Raw genomic sequence first — 14,722 nt, 5'->3', positions numbered from 1 at the left:
AAAAATATAAAACAATGGCTCCCCCCCCCCCCCCCCCCGACTTTTCACCTTCATAGGAAAGTTGTCATCTGTAAATACTGTGACTCACTTTCTGGAGCATTGACAGCTAACAGTTGCTGATTTTCAATTCTCTTTTCTCCCATTACTCTGTGATATTCTAGAAGAACCCATTGACTCTGGCAGACTTCTTAGCTAACTGGCTACTTTTATTATCTCACCTTCTGTTCATCTGTCTTTCCCACCGTCTCAGAGTGCAGGGTACACTAACAGTAGCAAGTACAGGAGCAGCTCTGGGGTGTGAGCACAGGTATGCTGAAGTTGTTGAGAAATATCCTGTCACATCCTTTGTGTTTTTCTGATTAATGCAATTTTTTTGTACCAATGAGCAGGTAAAGGAGCCATTTCTTAAAACAGGAAAGGGTGACAATCTTTTTTACAAAAATCATGGAGAAGTGGATTCACTGCAATATTTTGAGCTGAGTTTCCAGGTTTTTTCACTTTTTTCAAAGTTCGGAAGATATGCCACTTGAATTAATTGTGCAGATTCTTTTCCTGGTGCTATTGGCCAAATTTACTGTTGTGTTTTGCTGTTTACATTTTTAAGTATTGTTATTGAGATGTAAAGATGTTGCCACAAGGTGGAGCCTTCAAAGAACAAGAAACTTGGAAATTTAAAGTGCGACTCTGGAATTAGGCACAGTAGAAGAGAGAGGCATGGAGAAACCTCAGCCCAAGGCTGATAAACTGTGGTTCACATGTCCAAAATGTCTTTTCTTCAATGTTCCATGGAGCAAAAGCACAGAAACAATCCAAGGGTTTAAGTCTTTCCAGTTTCTCTGGAAAATGACCACTAACAGCAAGTAAGGCTTGCTTTGTAGTGTAGTTAACTTTTAGCCCAAGCATTTATAATAATTGCCTTCTTCCAAAGAGGAAAGCTGGAGGCTCCCCTGTTTGTATTCTATTGAAGCCACCCTGCAGGTATAAATTTCTGTTAATTTTGCTTTTCAGTTGGCAACATATCCAAGGTTGTGTGAGGAAACGGAAAGAATTGTTGCCGGCTACATTCGTGAAAGAGAAGAGAAGACCAAGGATCAGGTGAGAATAAATAGGAGATCTAACAGTTTGGGGAAGTGCATGAAGGAAGAAAGTTCTTATGTACGAAGTACAGTAAGACAATGAAAGATTTTTTTTTTTTTTTAATTTTTTTTTTAGCAGGCTGTATATTTTAGAGGGACAGAGAAATTGCTCCTCTACCATTGAGCTTTGACAGAGGAGACTAGAATTGTTACAGAAAATCCTAATCTGGTCTTTCAAAATCAGGATTGGTGGCTTAAAGTAGCGTTGGCTTGTTCCTGTGCCACAGTGTGCCATCGTCTTAGCTGTGCCACAACAGCTGTTTGTGGGAAATTGATTAATGATTAAACAAATGCACACAGAAATAGCCAGCCTTTTTTTCTACTTTGTTTTCAGGTTTTTTTAACAAATCCCTCCCATGTTCTAATTACAATGAGGCCCACAAGCAATTGTACTGGGACTCTTGCGGGAATGACAAGCTTTCCTTCAAGTTTAAAAAAAACAGAATAAAATTTCAGAGAAACTTGTTTAGAACATTCACCACCCAGCTAAGCACTCCAAATCCAGGAAACTTCAAAGCTTAGACTACATGTGAGAAAATGCACTGGAAGTGGAAACAGGAATTATTGGCTGGAGAGTGCAGAGTGTGACAACAGAAATATTTGGGGAAGAAGGGCTAGGCAGAGCTCTTAAGTTGTTCTGGACTCTTGGCTCTCTAGTCCCTGTGCAAACTAGGGTGCTGTGCAGCATATCCTGCTTCTTTTACTTTAATCTGTGCTGTGAATGTAGTATTAAAAATAATTTTTGAAAAATTGTATTTGCTGGGCTTGTACTTGCAGGGAGTTCTAATTAGGACACTCAGTTATTTCAAAATTTGGAAGAAGATACAAATTACTTAGAATAAGTGAGTCTTTTTTCCTATTACTCCATTCTTCACTGTGTGCACATACCTGGCAATTCCCAAGAAAAAAGTACAAAATACCAGCTTTCTGTAAATGCCGAGAATTGGTCAAATAGGTTATTGTCACATATTCACATCATTATTTATGCTGTTAGCAGTTACCATTAATAAATCAAAACACTAGTGAGGATATTTTCAGAGGTAAGAGCTAGATCCAAATCCCCACTATCTTTTGCTCTGAGTGAGGCACCTAATATCTTCTGGAAATTGTGAAGAATTTGAGAGTGATGCTGTGTTTGAGGAACTGTACAGAAATAACTCTGTACCCTTTGAAGAGATTAAATGCTACCGTTTGGTAGCAATAGGTTTCTTCCTTGCTCCCTGCTGATAAATGGAAGTCTGAAAAGATGAGGGGAAAGTGCAGTCTCATGCATGTTCAAGAAGCTGTTCAAGGGTGGGAGTGAGTTTTCTCTAATATCTTATCAAGTTCTTTGCCGAGTTAGATTATCAAGTTTGAATCAAATTCTGTGTCTGGGTTATAGAAGGACTGGCAAGTGATAAGTATACAAACCATTCATTCTGTTATTTCATTGACTAGTCCATCTCTCAGTCCAGATGCATACACCAGAATGGCTGTCTAGTACCTAGACTCTACATTTTCTGGGCCAGCGCTAGCTTACCTATCTATCACTTCTTTGTGTAGTACCTAAAGAAAATGTGGGTACCCTGATTTTAGGTTTAAGGTTTGGGTTCCTTGCTGGCTTGGCTGGAATGCTACAAATAGAATTTTGCAAAACTTAACTTGCAAAACATAGAGCTAGAATCTACATTATGTATTATTAAACTCTCTCTGGCCATGTATCATTGATCTTAATGAAGTGGACAAAGGGGCAAGGTAGTGAAAAATTAGGTCTGTCAGGAAAAAAATAGGAAGAGGGAATAGCTCTTCTGTAGTCTAGCTTATTAAACAAGCACACAAACAGAAGCGGTGGGATTTAGAAAATATTGTTGCTTTTGGCCTGAACAGTTATGAAAGCAATATTCAATAATGCAGAAAATGCACAAGTTCTCTTTTCTCCCTTCCTTTTCCTCAATCTCTCTCCTCCACCTTACCCATCCTTTTTTTGCTCTCCTGTCTCCCTTAATAGGTGCTGCTGCTGATTGATATCCAGGTTTCTTACATCAACACCAACCACGAAGACTTCATTGGCTTTGCAAAGTATGTATATAGAGACTTTGTTATAAAGACACTTTCAGGTTTTTTGTTTTGTTTTGTTTTTGTTGGTTTTTTTACTAAGTTCAAAACACAAGTCCTGAAGTGTGACATGAGTGTGAAGTGAATCCTGAAGTGAAGATGCAAGCTGCAAAGTCCCAAACATCCCTTTCTCAACATACACAGTGTTGAACTCTGTCCTACTTGTAGGAGGTTCTTTATCCCCGTTCACAAGCCTGGTTTCACTGAAGCTGAAGCTTATGGCTTGGCCTGGAATCACATGCATCTCAGGAAGCAGCTTTGGCAAGCCGATGCCCTCACTGTATCCATTTAGGGACCACAGAAATGTATAATATCGGTGGTCTTTCCACATTGTTGCTAATGCATATTTTGGGAGCTGTGATTCTGTGTGAAACAGTCTTGCTCAGAGTAATGGATGTCACTGAATTGTAAGTGTGCCTGCTGTTTGGCTGTAGAGAATAATAGTAGCAGAATGCCCTGCAGGGCCTGGTTTGACGTTCTCCTCACTTAATTGAAAAGGCTGTGAGAATATTCTCCAGAATGTTCTTCCTCAGCTTCCAGCAATTTGTGCCTCAGGAGCTTCATACCAACATTTTGACACTGGTAAAAACATTAAAGATGTCTTCACTCCTTGAAGAATGAATGTTCCTTCAGTCATATTCATGCCATATTTGCCATAACAGTGTTTGGAATCACAACAGGTTTCATTCATGTGGGATGCTGGCAACAAAGTTTGGCACCACAGTACGTATTATACTATGGCCTATTCTAGTTAGCACTGTGAAGGAAGGTCTACACCTTTGGCAGTATGCCCTGAAGTTTTAAAACATGGAGTTCAGTAAGCTGAGAGGGGAGGAGGCAAAGCCAGGCACTGTTTGTGTTTGGTTTGAGCAACTTTCTCTATAATTGTTTGCAGGTCCTAGATACCTTTATCAGTTCTCTTGACAAACGACAGGATGTTGTAGGAATGGTAGCTGGCCTTCTAGAGGTCAAGATAACAACCTGTCTGCTATTTACTTCTCTTCATCCTTTTCTGACAGGAAAAAGCCTGCTAAAAACACTCCATATATATTAATGGTGTGTGTTGTGACCTTGGGAAGTCACATAGTCCAACCTCCTGCTCAGAGGAGGGTCAATGCTGAGTACAGACCAGGTTACTCAGGGCTTTGTTGAATCAGATCTGGAAAGATTCCAACACTGGAGATTCTCCAGCCTCTCTATGCAGCCTGTTCCAATGCTTGCCTCTCCTCACTGTGAAAAGACTTTTCCTTGTGTCAAGTTAGAACCTTCCATGTTTTATAGTCTTGCATTCTAGAGTGCCAGGTACATCTGGAGCTACTTCATTATGTGTCTCCCTGGAAAAATCCCCCTCATGGATCCTGCTGCCAAGGCCTGTAGTTCAGTCCGTGGTCCTCACTGCTGTGTCTTTTCCAAGGAGTTGCAATGCCCAAGTTCAATTTCTTGGGAAAGCTGCTTCCTCTTTTGTCAATTGAGATCTAGAAATCCCCAGCCACTGTGCACAGGGTATAAGCAGATAACAAATGGCTCTTTGCTTAAGTTTACTGGTAAGTTTAAGCAAGTGTTTCTGTAGGTTGAAACTGACGGGAAGGGAAGTATCTTTGTTGACTCGTGCTCGACTGGAAGAGAAAACTTGGATAACTAAGAACAATTTAAAATGTAAAATATATTAATTTATGAGCTAAGCAGTATAAAATACACATTTTAAACTATAATCATGTTATTGTTATAGCAATTATGTTAGAACTGGAAAATGAAATAAATTTTGGGTGGCATATGGGCTTCTGCAGTGTCTAAACATTCTGGACTATAGATTCCTCAGATTCCCTAGTGTTTCCTTTCTTTTGCTGAGTCTTCTAGCCAGTTGTCTCATGTGACTGCAGTGTTTTGTAAGTCTAAGTCCTGTGAACCTTGTTCATAAGAATGAAAGCACAAGACATTTCAAACTACCTTGCAGCATTGCAGGGCCTAAGGCAGGTACAGCACAATGTGAATTGACTTGAAAAGGATTTAAGAACGCCCATATTTAGAACAACTTTGCATAGCTATGAAATTGTGAAATCTTAGAATATTAATGTTTGTCTCTTTTAGCAGAACGAGTGGTTAAACATTGGGATTGGGTTTGTTTCTAGCTGGTGTAACTCAGACATAGCTACATGCTTCCATCTGCATAAAGAGTAATTTGTATTTAGAACAGTAAATAGAGGACCAATTGCAGGGCTATTTCTAAAAGGCATGGGGTTCTTAGTATGATGTTAGTGGTCTAATTAGCTTTCCTAAGGCGATAAAATAAAATAAAAATATAAAACCCCCAAACCCCCAAACCAAACCAAAGGAATGGCAATTAGGTTTTCTAAAGGCATCTCATGTGTTTCTCAAACAACAGATTGGAATTGGTGAGGGGTTAATGCTGTGTTTTCTGTGTGCATGTTATTTAATCATAGTTTATGCACCAAAGCTTATGCAACTCAGATCATGCACCAGAGACATGCAGTGTTATTTGGTCAAAAGGATCTGGATGATTGAGAGGTAAGCCCAGTGAATAGGCACATGGAATAAACATCCTTGTGGATCTTCTCACAGACAGTATGTGGACTGCTGGTTTGATAGAGTATGGTCTGAAGGGCAGGATCAAAGTTGGGACAGGGTTGAGTTTGGTGCTTCAGCAATTCTTTGGAACAGCAGCTGTGCACAAAACAGTTCCAGGATTGGCCTGTAGGCTGTGATCCAAGCACTTCTCTTTGTCTTACTCTTTCAGAGCTGCGTTTGTAGTTGATCTAATTATCCTTTTTTCTTCAGTTTATCAATGCCTGGTGAAATGGTATAATCCAATCCAAACAAAGCTTCCCGTTACCAGTGGCCACTCTGGTGGTTGAGTAGCCAAAGCCTGCTCTCTGAACTCTTTTCTTCCTCTTTCTAGCAATATTTTAATTTTGTGGCCTAACCCTTACAAACCACCACATAATGCAAATGCTTTTAGAATTAATGGCAACTTGTATGTTTTTGAGACAGGAGTGTGTTTTGTTTCAGGCACTGGGATTACCAGAGTTCAAGAATTGAGCAAAATCTTTTAAATATGGTTTAATTTCAAGTATGCTCTACTCTTACATGATTCCAGCTTTTTGAACGAGCTTTGTGATGGCTTCATCCATTGGTTATATTAACACCTTCAAAGTGCATATAAATATTGGAATACTATCCAAAACAAACTGTCAAGACAAAGCTATTAAGGAGCCTCCAGCAGGGGAGGATTTTGTTGTACTGCACAAAATAACAGAAATGGCTTGCTTTTTGTCTCTTGAATATTTATAGAGCTAATGTTACCAAAGTTACCCACATGAGCCATAATTTCTCTGTGCTTTTAGTAACCTTTACCAATCCAAGTAGGATGTTGTTACAAAGGAGGTGATTAGTAGGAGCTGTCTGCTGTGCATGTCCCTTCTGTCCTAAGCAGGCAAATATAAGCAGTCATTCCTACACTGTAAGAAAAAGCAGTTGAAATATGCACATATATGCAATGATTTTGCTGTGTTTCTTTGTTACTCTAGCTTTCTGTGCTGGAATCAGAAGTAACTATTACTGCTAAAATCTATTCCTCGGGACCTGGCTTAGTTTGAGTTTCTTCAGTATAACTCTTTTCCTCTGCTTCCCTTAGTGCCCAACAAAGAAGCAGTCAGGTTAACAAAAGTGCAGTGGGAAATCAGGTAGGCACCTAACAGAGAATGGATAATGGCATGTGCAAGTTAATCCAAGCTCTTGGCTGTGTTTATTTGTTGTAACTGTATCATTTACCTTTTCTGCTTCAAACATATATAAAAGGCATCATCATTGTCTTGTTTTACTGAATTTTTCAAAGCCACCTGACTTTCATTGTTATCATCATCTATTGTTTAATATTTCTGCTACTGCTTGCACTGCTGGTTATTGTCTCCCCTCCCATGCCATTTAGTGCATTGAATCTTTCATGTTACCCATCAATGTATTTTGTCATTAAATGCAAATTTGTGAATTTCAGAATCCAAAATGCTGGTGAGTACTTGCTTGTGTGTGCTTTGTCATAGTCGTTTTACTAGTTCTTACATGTTCACAGCTTAATAGCAGTGAAGGGGCAATTCAGCAAACAAAAGTGGATTTGCCTTTACCTCTTCTGAAAACTTTGAGTTGACTTCACAAAGATGTGGACTATGTACCTCTTGTGGTTTAACCCATAGACATTTCTCAGAGTAAACAAAGAATAACTGGTTGATGGTCTCAGATTCATTAGCATTTTCACTGAGATTCATTAATGAAATTATTTGTTTGTTTCTTTTTATCACATAAGAATATGGGATTGATTCTGCAAGATGCTAAGCGCTCCTGAGCTTTGCTTCTTTCTTTGCTTTTGTGTGGGCCAGGGGTGCTCAGTACTTCACAAGATCAATCCTGTTTTTTATATGGGATGAAAATAATGAAAATGCTACAACTTTGAGGGTTTCTGCTCATTTCAAGGGTTTTGCAAAGTCTTAAACAGAAAGAAAATGTTGTGGAATTAGTATGTACTTTAAAAGGAAATATAAATTTCTAGTAAAAATAAGACAACGAAATTTTGTATAAATAGTTACCAGTATTGAACGTCTTCCTCATGTTTTCATGTGCAATTTGGTCAAACAGTGCTCAGGAGGTGAAAGGTCAAGGTTTTCAAATGTGAACACTGAATTTAGATCCCTCAGGTGATAAACCTGAGATTTCAGAAAGTCTCCTATTCTGCTGTTGTAGATCAGAGTTCTAGCATTTTTTGAAAACTTAGTCATCTTTTTGGGGATAGAAATCCGACCTCTTCCACCAAGAAAGTGCTAGTTATTTTTGAGGTGTTAGTTAAAATAATCCGTTAACTTCTTGGATGTGATGGTCCCCCACAGCCTGACCAGCATGAGTGGCATTTTTGATGTAATATATGGTTTGGACTAAAATGAAAAAAAGTTGAAAGGTCTAAACACTGAAATGCCTTCAAAGACTAGTCTCTCCTCTCTGAGGAGAGATTTCCTTCTTATCTAGCTGTGCCGGAACATGTGTCAAACACAACAACCATCATCACTTTGGAGTGTCCCATAAAAAGAAAATCAACCAATTATCTGACTCTTCAAAAATACACAAATAAAATGAATGATTTTTTAATTAAGTGAATGTTCTCTTTCTAAAGAAGTAGAGAAAAAGCTTGGCATTTTAAATTAAATGTTGAAACTTGATTACTTTTGGTATAAAGGACTTTGCTGAACCTTTTATTTTAAAGTTAATAAACAGATGTTTGTAAGTTAATTGTTTGGAGTTGAAAAGAATGAGAAAATGTTTCTGAAATAAAACTTCATTTTTGCAATTTGCTATTTCAGGGAACCAATCTACCGCCTTCAAGGCAAATTGTACGAGCTAAGTTCTGTAAGCTTTATTGTTGCTTTTTCATTTAGCTTCTCAGAGGGCAAAGTTTGTCTCTAACTCATTGGTTTGTTGAATACTTGCTACTAAACTATTTAACGTTAAACTGTCTTGTCTGTAACACTTCCTCAATGAAGTATAACTGCAGTTCATCACTTAACTGCTACTAACCTGCTGTTACAAGTATGAACTAGTATAACTTAAAATTTGTAGAAAACTTTGAGTAAAATTAATATTTTTATAATTTACTGACTTTCTCAAACTAAAATGACTAATTGGTGTTTATTTTATTATATAACTGGAAAGCAGTTTTTATCTGATCTGAGTGCCTCTATTCATAGTAAACCTCTTTTTGAAAGGTGGGCAAATAAGTTTCTGGTAACCAAAAGGAAACATTAGCTCTTGCATAAATGAACATGCTGTTTATGGGTACAGGTACTGTTCTTGGTATTTTGTTTATGTAAAGGAATTACTTATGATAGAAAAAGTGAGTTTTATTAATAAACTTAGAAATATTTAAAGCCTTTTTAGATTCTTTTCATAGCACCAGGAGGATCAATATATCATGGACAGACTCTAACCCTTCCACCTCATGAGTAAATAAATATGTGAATGCCTTTAATATTACTAATTAGAATTAATTGTCTAAACATCAGTTAGTTTTGTAACAAGTTACTCGTGGTTCAGTGATGGTTAGGTGTAAGAAGTAAATCTCTGTGTCATCTGCATTCTTTGGTAATATCTATGATGAAAACATACACATTTTTCCAGTTTGTTGCCACATTATACTATTAATTATATTAGTTATCATTTCAAACAAATTTAAACTAATGTTCAAGAAAGGAAAAAGGACTAGGCAGCACTGATTCTAACAGCAGTTGAATCGAATCTTGTGGGTGATCAAGATCATTAAGTTTTCCCAAAACAGTGGGATGCTCATTTGCAATCCATTGCTTTTCTTTTTTGTAGCTTGCTTTGAACTGGAATGATGCAGATCACTATTAACTATTTCTGTGTATCTCAGAAATAAGATGAGTGCAGCAATATTGGTTTTTTGGAAGAAGTGTAATGCCAATTCCTCTTAACATGTTTTTGCTCCTTTTTCCTCTACTACTAATTTATCCTCTCACACTTAATCTTTGGCCTTTTTTGTTTGTCTTTTCTTTGCTACCGCCTGAGGTTTTGACCTGACTCCACAAAGTTTCTTTTTAAGCCACAGGTTAGTCTGTCTTCTAATTTGCTTGAAATAATCAGTGTAACGCTTGGTTCTACACAGTACACTAGCAAGATCTGGTTCCTGAAAGTTGACCCACTCTTAACTGTGTATTTTGTGTTGAGATTTGTTTTGGTGACTAAAATTTAGTGTTTAAAGCCCCCCTTCATGATAAACCTTTGAAGATGAAGGTGTCGTTGCTCCATGTGCCCAATTGATACTCTGTATGTAAGAATGCACAATATTCAAATTATAGGGGATTATATATAATTTATATGAAATTCTGTTTTGTGTTTTACTTCTGTGGCAAAATCTGCTGCTGTGCTTGAAGTAGCCCCTGTAATTGGAGAAGGGGCTTAATCTGAACTATGAGTTTGAAGTCACTTTCCAAGTGATTTGGAGGTTTGGGTTTGGAGGCTTTGTTTGACTTGCCTCTTTTACAATGTTATGCCAGCAATCTGATTCACTTGTTCTGGACACAAGTAGCATTCAGACCCCATCAGTTGGCCTGAACTATAGTGCTAATAAATAACTTTTTCCCTAGTAACCCCTTTTTTCTTTTTTCTTTTTAATCCTGTTTTGTAGCATACTTTGCTGCTTCTTTCTTCAGATATGCTTAAATCCTGTTACCTTGCATGACTCAGGAAAAAAATGTGTTTACAGAATTTTTTTTAAGCAAGTAGATGGAAATAGAAACTTGTGCCATGGTCAGTGAGGTGTCATGAAAAATCATCACAAGGCTGTTCTGTTAAGAAATGCCAGTGTTTCTGTAAAAGAAGTGTTGCCCATGGACAACCACATGATGCTAAATTTTGAAATACCCTTGAATGAGACATGCTGCTGTTGAATTTTCAATTTATCAAAGACTAGAGAAGTATTGCTGTTCTAAATGGCCTTTAACTATACTTATTTTTCAGGTTAAGATTCCTTCATGATTGACTTAATCACCTCAATCGTTGTTTAACTACATTTAGAAGCCTTTCAATTTTTCACTGTTGAGTACTTTGCTTCAGTAAAGATTAAATTTTTCTTTAAAGTAGATGTGTTTAGGACGTAAGCCACTGTCATTATTTTTAAGTTATGCAATATATTGTGCAGTGATTTTGGGGGAAGTGATGTCACAAGATCTTGGTTGTGTTCAGTGTCAGAACAGGTCTGATCAGTTTATGCTCTGACGTTTGGCAATTTACAGTGAAATACTGTATTAGGTTTCCCCTCTAATCTGTTGTTCCTTTTTAGCCTCTGCAGCGTGAGAATCTTCATATTTGAACCCAAAGAACCAATAGCTTGTAAGGATGCCTCACAGAGTAGTTTTCGCAACTTTTATTCTCTCAATGTGCTTACTATTTGGTAACACATGTTGTTATGACAGTGATTAGAAGATAGAGTAGTGCTGGGAGCTGTGTTGTGTGTTCAAAATTATTTCAATGGATTTACATAACACAACTTTAATAGAGAGGTATGTTAACTCAACAAATGCTGCTGCTTCTATTGTTGTGGAAGTTGCCAGTCTCATGATTTTCACACTTGTATTTCTGTCTGCCCAGTCAATTTCACTTATCTCTCACTTATCTTGAAATCATCTTGTAAATATTTCTTCTAAAGAAATGGAACACTTTCTGGTTCTCTAATGTATTTCATTTACAAATACCTTATTTGATTTAATGGAATGAATAAGTCATGCAGCAATACATAAAATGTACTTATTGTGTCAAATTCTGCTTTCCTGTTTATCCATGAAGTGGTGGAGAATAAGAACAACAGATATGATTTGGGTTTTGTGCAGCTGAACTATCAGAAAATGACTTCCTTCTGCCCTGTTCATGTGCATTCGTACCCTCTAAGTTTCATTTTTCAGACATCCAGATTAGGTATCAGGAACCTGAAGGAAGGAACTGTGTCATCTCTTGTTCATCCTGTACATGGAGCCCAACTACCGGTCAGAATATTGTCTTCACTAGCTTCTGGCAATGCCCATATTTTTCACCTTCCTGAAGTTCATAACTCATGTCACTAATATCCGGTTTGCACAGAGTGACATTTAGAAATATGATAGAAAATACTGAAGTGGATCCCTTAAATCCAAACCAACCAGAAAATGAACTAGTGAAAACAATAATGAAACACATTACTTTTGCAAGCTGAAGTACTATAGAAGATAGTTAACACAACAGTTTAAAAAAAAACAACCAGCCCCCCATCAGAGTTTTTTTTAACTTCAAAAGTCTCTTTGAAAATCTTTGCTGCTTATTATCCATGGAAGGACACTTATTTCTAAAATATAGCTTGAGTTATTTTTTGAGAAATTGGCTGGAGTCTAAGGTGTAATTCAGCTTCTCTGGAAAGTAAAACTATGTTGCTTAATCTCACTTTGTTTTGTACTTACACCTTGATCCAACATCTCCCTCCCCCCGACCCCAGCGCTGGTACTGAGTATTTTGGAAGTGTAGCTTTTTGTAGTTAACAAAATGTGCCTGGGAAACAGGAACAATTCAATGAAAAGAACATGAGGCTTAGCACACTAAGCTGATCTTGTCTCTCTTGATGTCTCCTGGAACTGCTTGCAAGCATTTTGGATAGTTATGATCTGTTGTAGTGTCCAGGATATTTTAGAGAACACAGTACCCTGTTTTCCCAGAGGGGTATAGATAAGCAGGTCTAGAAATTTGCGCATGAAAAACACATGCCCAAGATACTGCTACAGCTTGGTGCCCTACTCTTCATGCAGTGTTGTGTGGGAATAACAGCTGGATCTAATCCTCAGCACACAGGATTTCTGAGGAAACAACTGGCAAATTCCTTCCTTTACAAGACAGTGACCAATGTTTGTATTAGCAAGTCAGCTTGTTTCTGTCCACACCCAGTGATGGTTAGGCATCTATGGGGAGATGCATTGGACTGGAGCAAGACAGTCTTTTGGAGCTGTGCAACTAATGTAATTCCTACATTAGAATTCTATTAAAAGCTTCATTAATTCTTAAATGGCTCGTATAGTTTAGATTTTAAAATCTTGGCTTGGTCTGTTCTGAGACGTCTACCACAAATGTGTTCTTGTCAAATTGAGAAAATTTGACTCTTATTAACATGCTACAAAGCCTGGGGTAATGATGAGGGAAGGCACTGAATGGAGTAAGCAGAGTGCTACTTCCCTTCCCTTTTAAGTGCTCATCACGTGTAAGGTTCTTGAACATGCTACTTCAGTGTTTCTTACTGGTTTGCTTCTAGAAACCACGTCTTTATCCCCACTGTGACATCTGTCTTCAAATCTTTCACTCTCTCTAAGATGTGTGTCCAAACCAGTTCTCAGTAGCATGCTAGCCCAGCTGCCTGTGCTTCCTGTATGTGGATATGTGCTTTATAGGGAGCAACACAGCATTTTCAATTGCAGACAGCATGATTCAACAGCATCCTCTCTCATAGTCTCTTATTTCAGTTTCTTTATAACATGGGAATAATCACCTTTGCACATTTGCTGTGAAGTATTTAGTCTGCTGCACAAATATAGCTCACCTTGTTGCAGAGCTAAGTTCGAGTGTTTGGGGAACCTTAATTTCCTGGATTTTTCCTAAAATTTCTTCTATTTGCTTTTGTGTAGTTCAGTGCAGAAAAAAATGAAATTAGCTTGATTCCACAACCTGTTCTGTGGCAGCTGCCTGAGGTACACTGCCTATATATGCACATTGCTTGTTTCCTGTTAAAAGTTTACTTCAATAAACATCATAAAATAAAATGAGGATTTGATGGGTAATCAAGTTTGTATGAATATGTTTCCTTTAACTTGCACTCAAACAAGCATTCCATGTCTATTTGTACTCTGTAATGCCCCCCCTCCACTTATTATCCCCCCCCTCCCCCCAGTGAAAATCAATATTAAAAATACTGACAAATTTCTGCAGAAACCTTTGTGGTACAGGCTATTCCATCCAGCCTGCTCGTGCTATACCCTTCAGTCTCTCAAAGGGACCCATGTCTAGTTCTCATAGCTTACTGAGTTTCAGAACCAAATCAATGCTTTCTTAGTGATTTTCTTACAGGCTGAAAACCTGTAGGCTGTTTTTGGATCTTCAGTGGTTTTCTTACACTGCTGGCCTGGTTGGTAGTGAGTGGGAAAACGTGATCATCTTATTTCAAATGAAATTGATACTCTTGGATTATGTGCATTACCAATATTTATACCAGCTTTTCAGGTGCAACTTATGATCTCTTTCTTTGGTTTAGTTATTGGATATAACTTAGTCCCTTGCTCTGTGGAATACCAAAGCTGTTTTTTTCAGGGAGCTTATATGAACATGCATGCTGAATGGGAGTGAATTCCGATTCTGAAACTTCTGTAGATGACAAGGAATAGATACTGAGCAATGTTTTTCTCTGGTTATCTGTTGATTTTAGAGTTACTAGTCTTGTAAAGCCCTATGAGAGGAATGTCAGTGTTTCCTATATTTCTCTAAAAGCAAAAGGAATCTCATGTTTGATCACACAAGTTCGTGCTTGTGGGACTTGTTGAGGGAGTTCTTAAGGGCTTCTCTGACCACTTCTTTCCATCTCAATACTTCATAAGCAAGTAAAGGGTGTTGCTGTGGGGAGAAACAGAATGGCTGAGGTTCCCTGCACCTGTGTGATTGGGAGAGTTCTGTTGTCTTGTTCAGAGTATGATAGGAAGGAACATTTCCTTTCTCATATATGTATTGGAAAACAATAGATGTTCCAATAAAATTGAAAGTTTCTGTATGATCCATAAATCAGGTCTCATGACCATTCTCTCTTCTTCACCTCATCCCTCTTAAGTTTTCTTTTGCCCAACTTTCTCTTTGCATGATGTAGCCTCCTAGCTTTAGTGTTTATAGGTATGCTGTTCCCAACTGTTCTTTCATCT

At 37.8% G+C, this 14,722-nt stretch overlaps 1 protein-coding gene across 1 annotated transcript in view; it reads left to right on the top strand.

Annotated features, from left to right (window-relative positions):
• DNM3 (dynamin 3) overlaps positions 1 to 14,722 on the top strand; it is a 185,051-nt gene that overhangs the window by 50,313 nt on the left and 120,016 nt on the right. The window contains exons 11-13 of the mRNA XM_010582141.1: positions 1,009 to 1,095; positions 3,124 to 3,194; positions 6,883 to 6,931. Coding sequence (XP_010580443.1) covers positions 1,009 to 1,095; positions 3,124 to 3,194; positions 6,883 to 6,931 — 207 coding nt within the window. The remainder of the gene's footprint in view (positions 1 to 1,008; positions 1,096 to 3,123; positions 3,195 to 6,882; positions 6,932 to 14,722) is intronic.

Source organism: Haliaeetus leucocephalus, unplaced genomic scaffold (assembly GCF_000737465.1).
Source record: "Haliaeetus leucocephalus isolate CR32 unplaced genomic scaffold, Haliaeetus_leucocephalus-4.0 Scaffold76, whole genome shotgun sequence".
In the NCBI taxonomy this organism is placed as follows: Eukaryota; Metazoa; Chordata; class Aves; order Accipitriformes; family Accipitridae; genus Haliaeetus; species Haliaeetus leucocephalus.
This window is presented reverse-complemented; position numbering and strand designations above follow the sequence as displayed.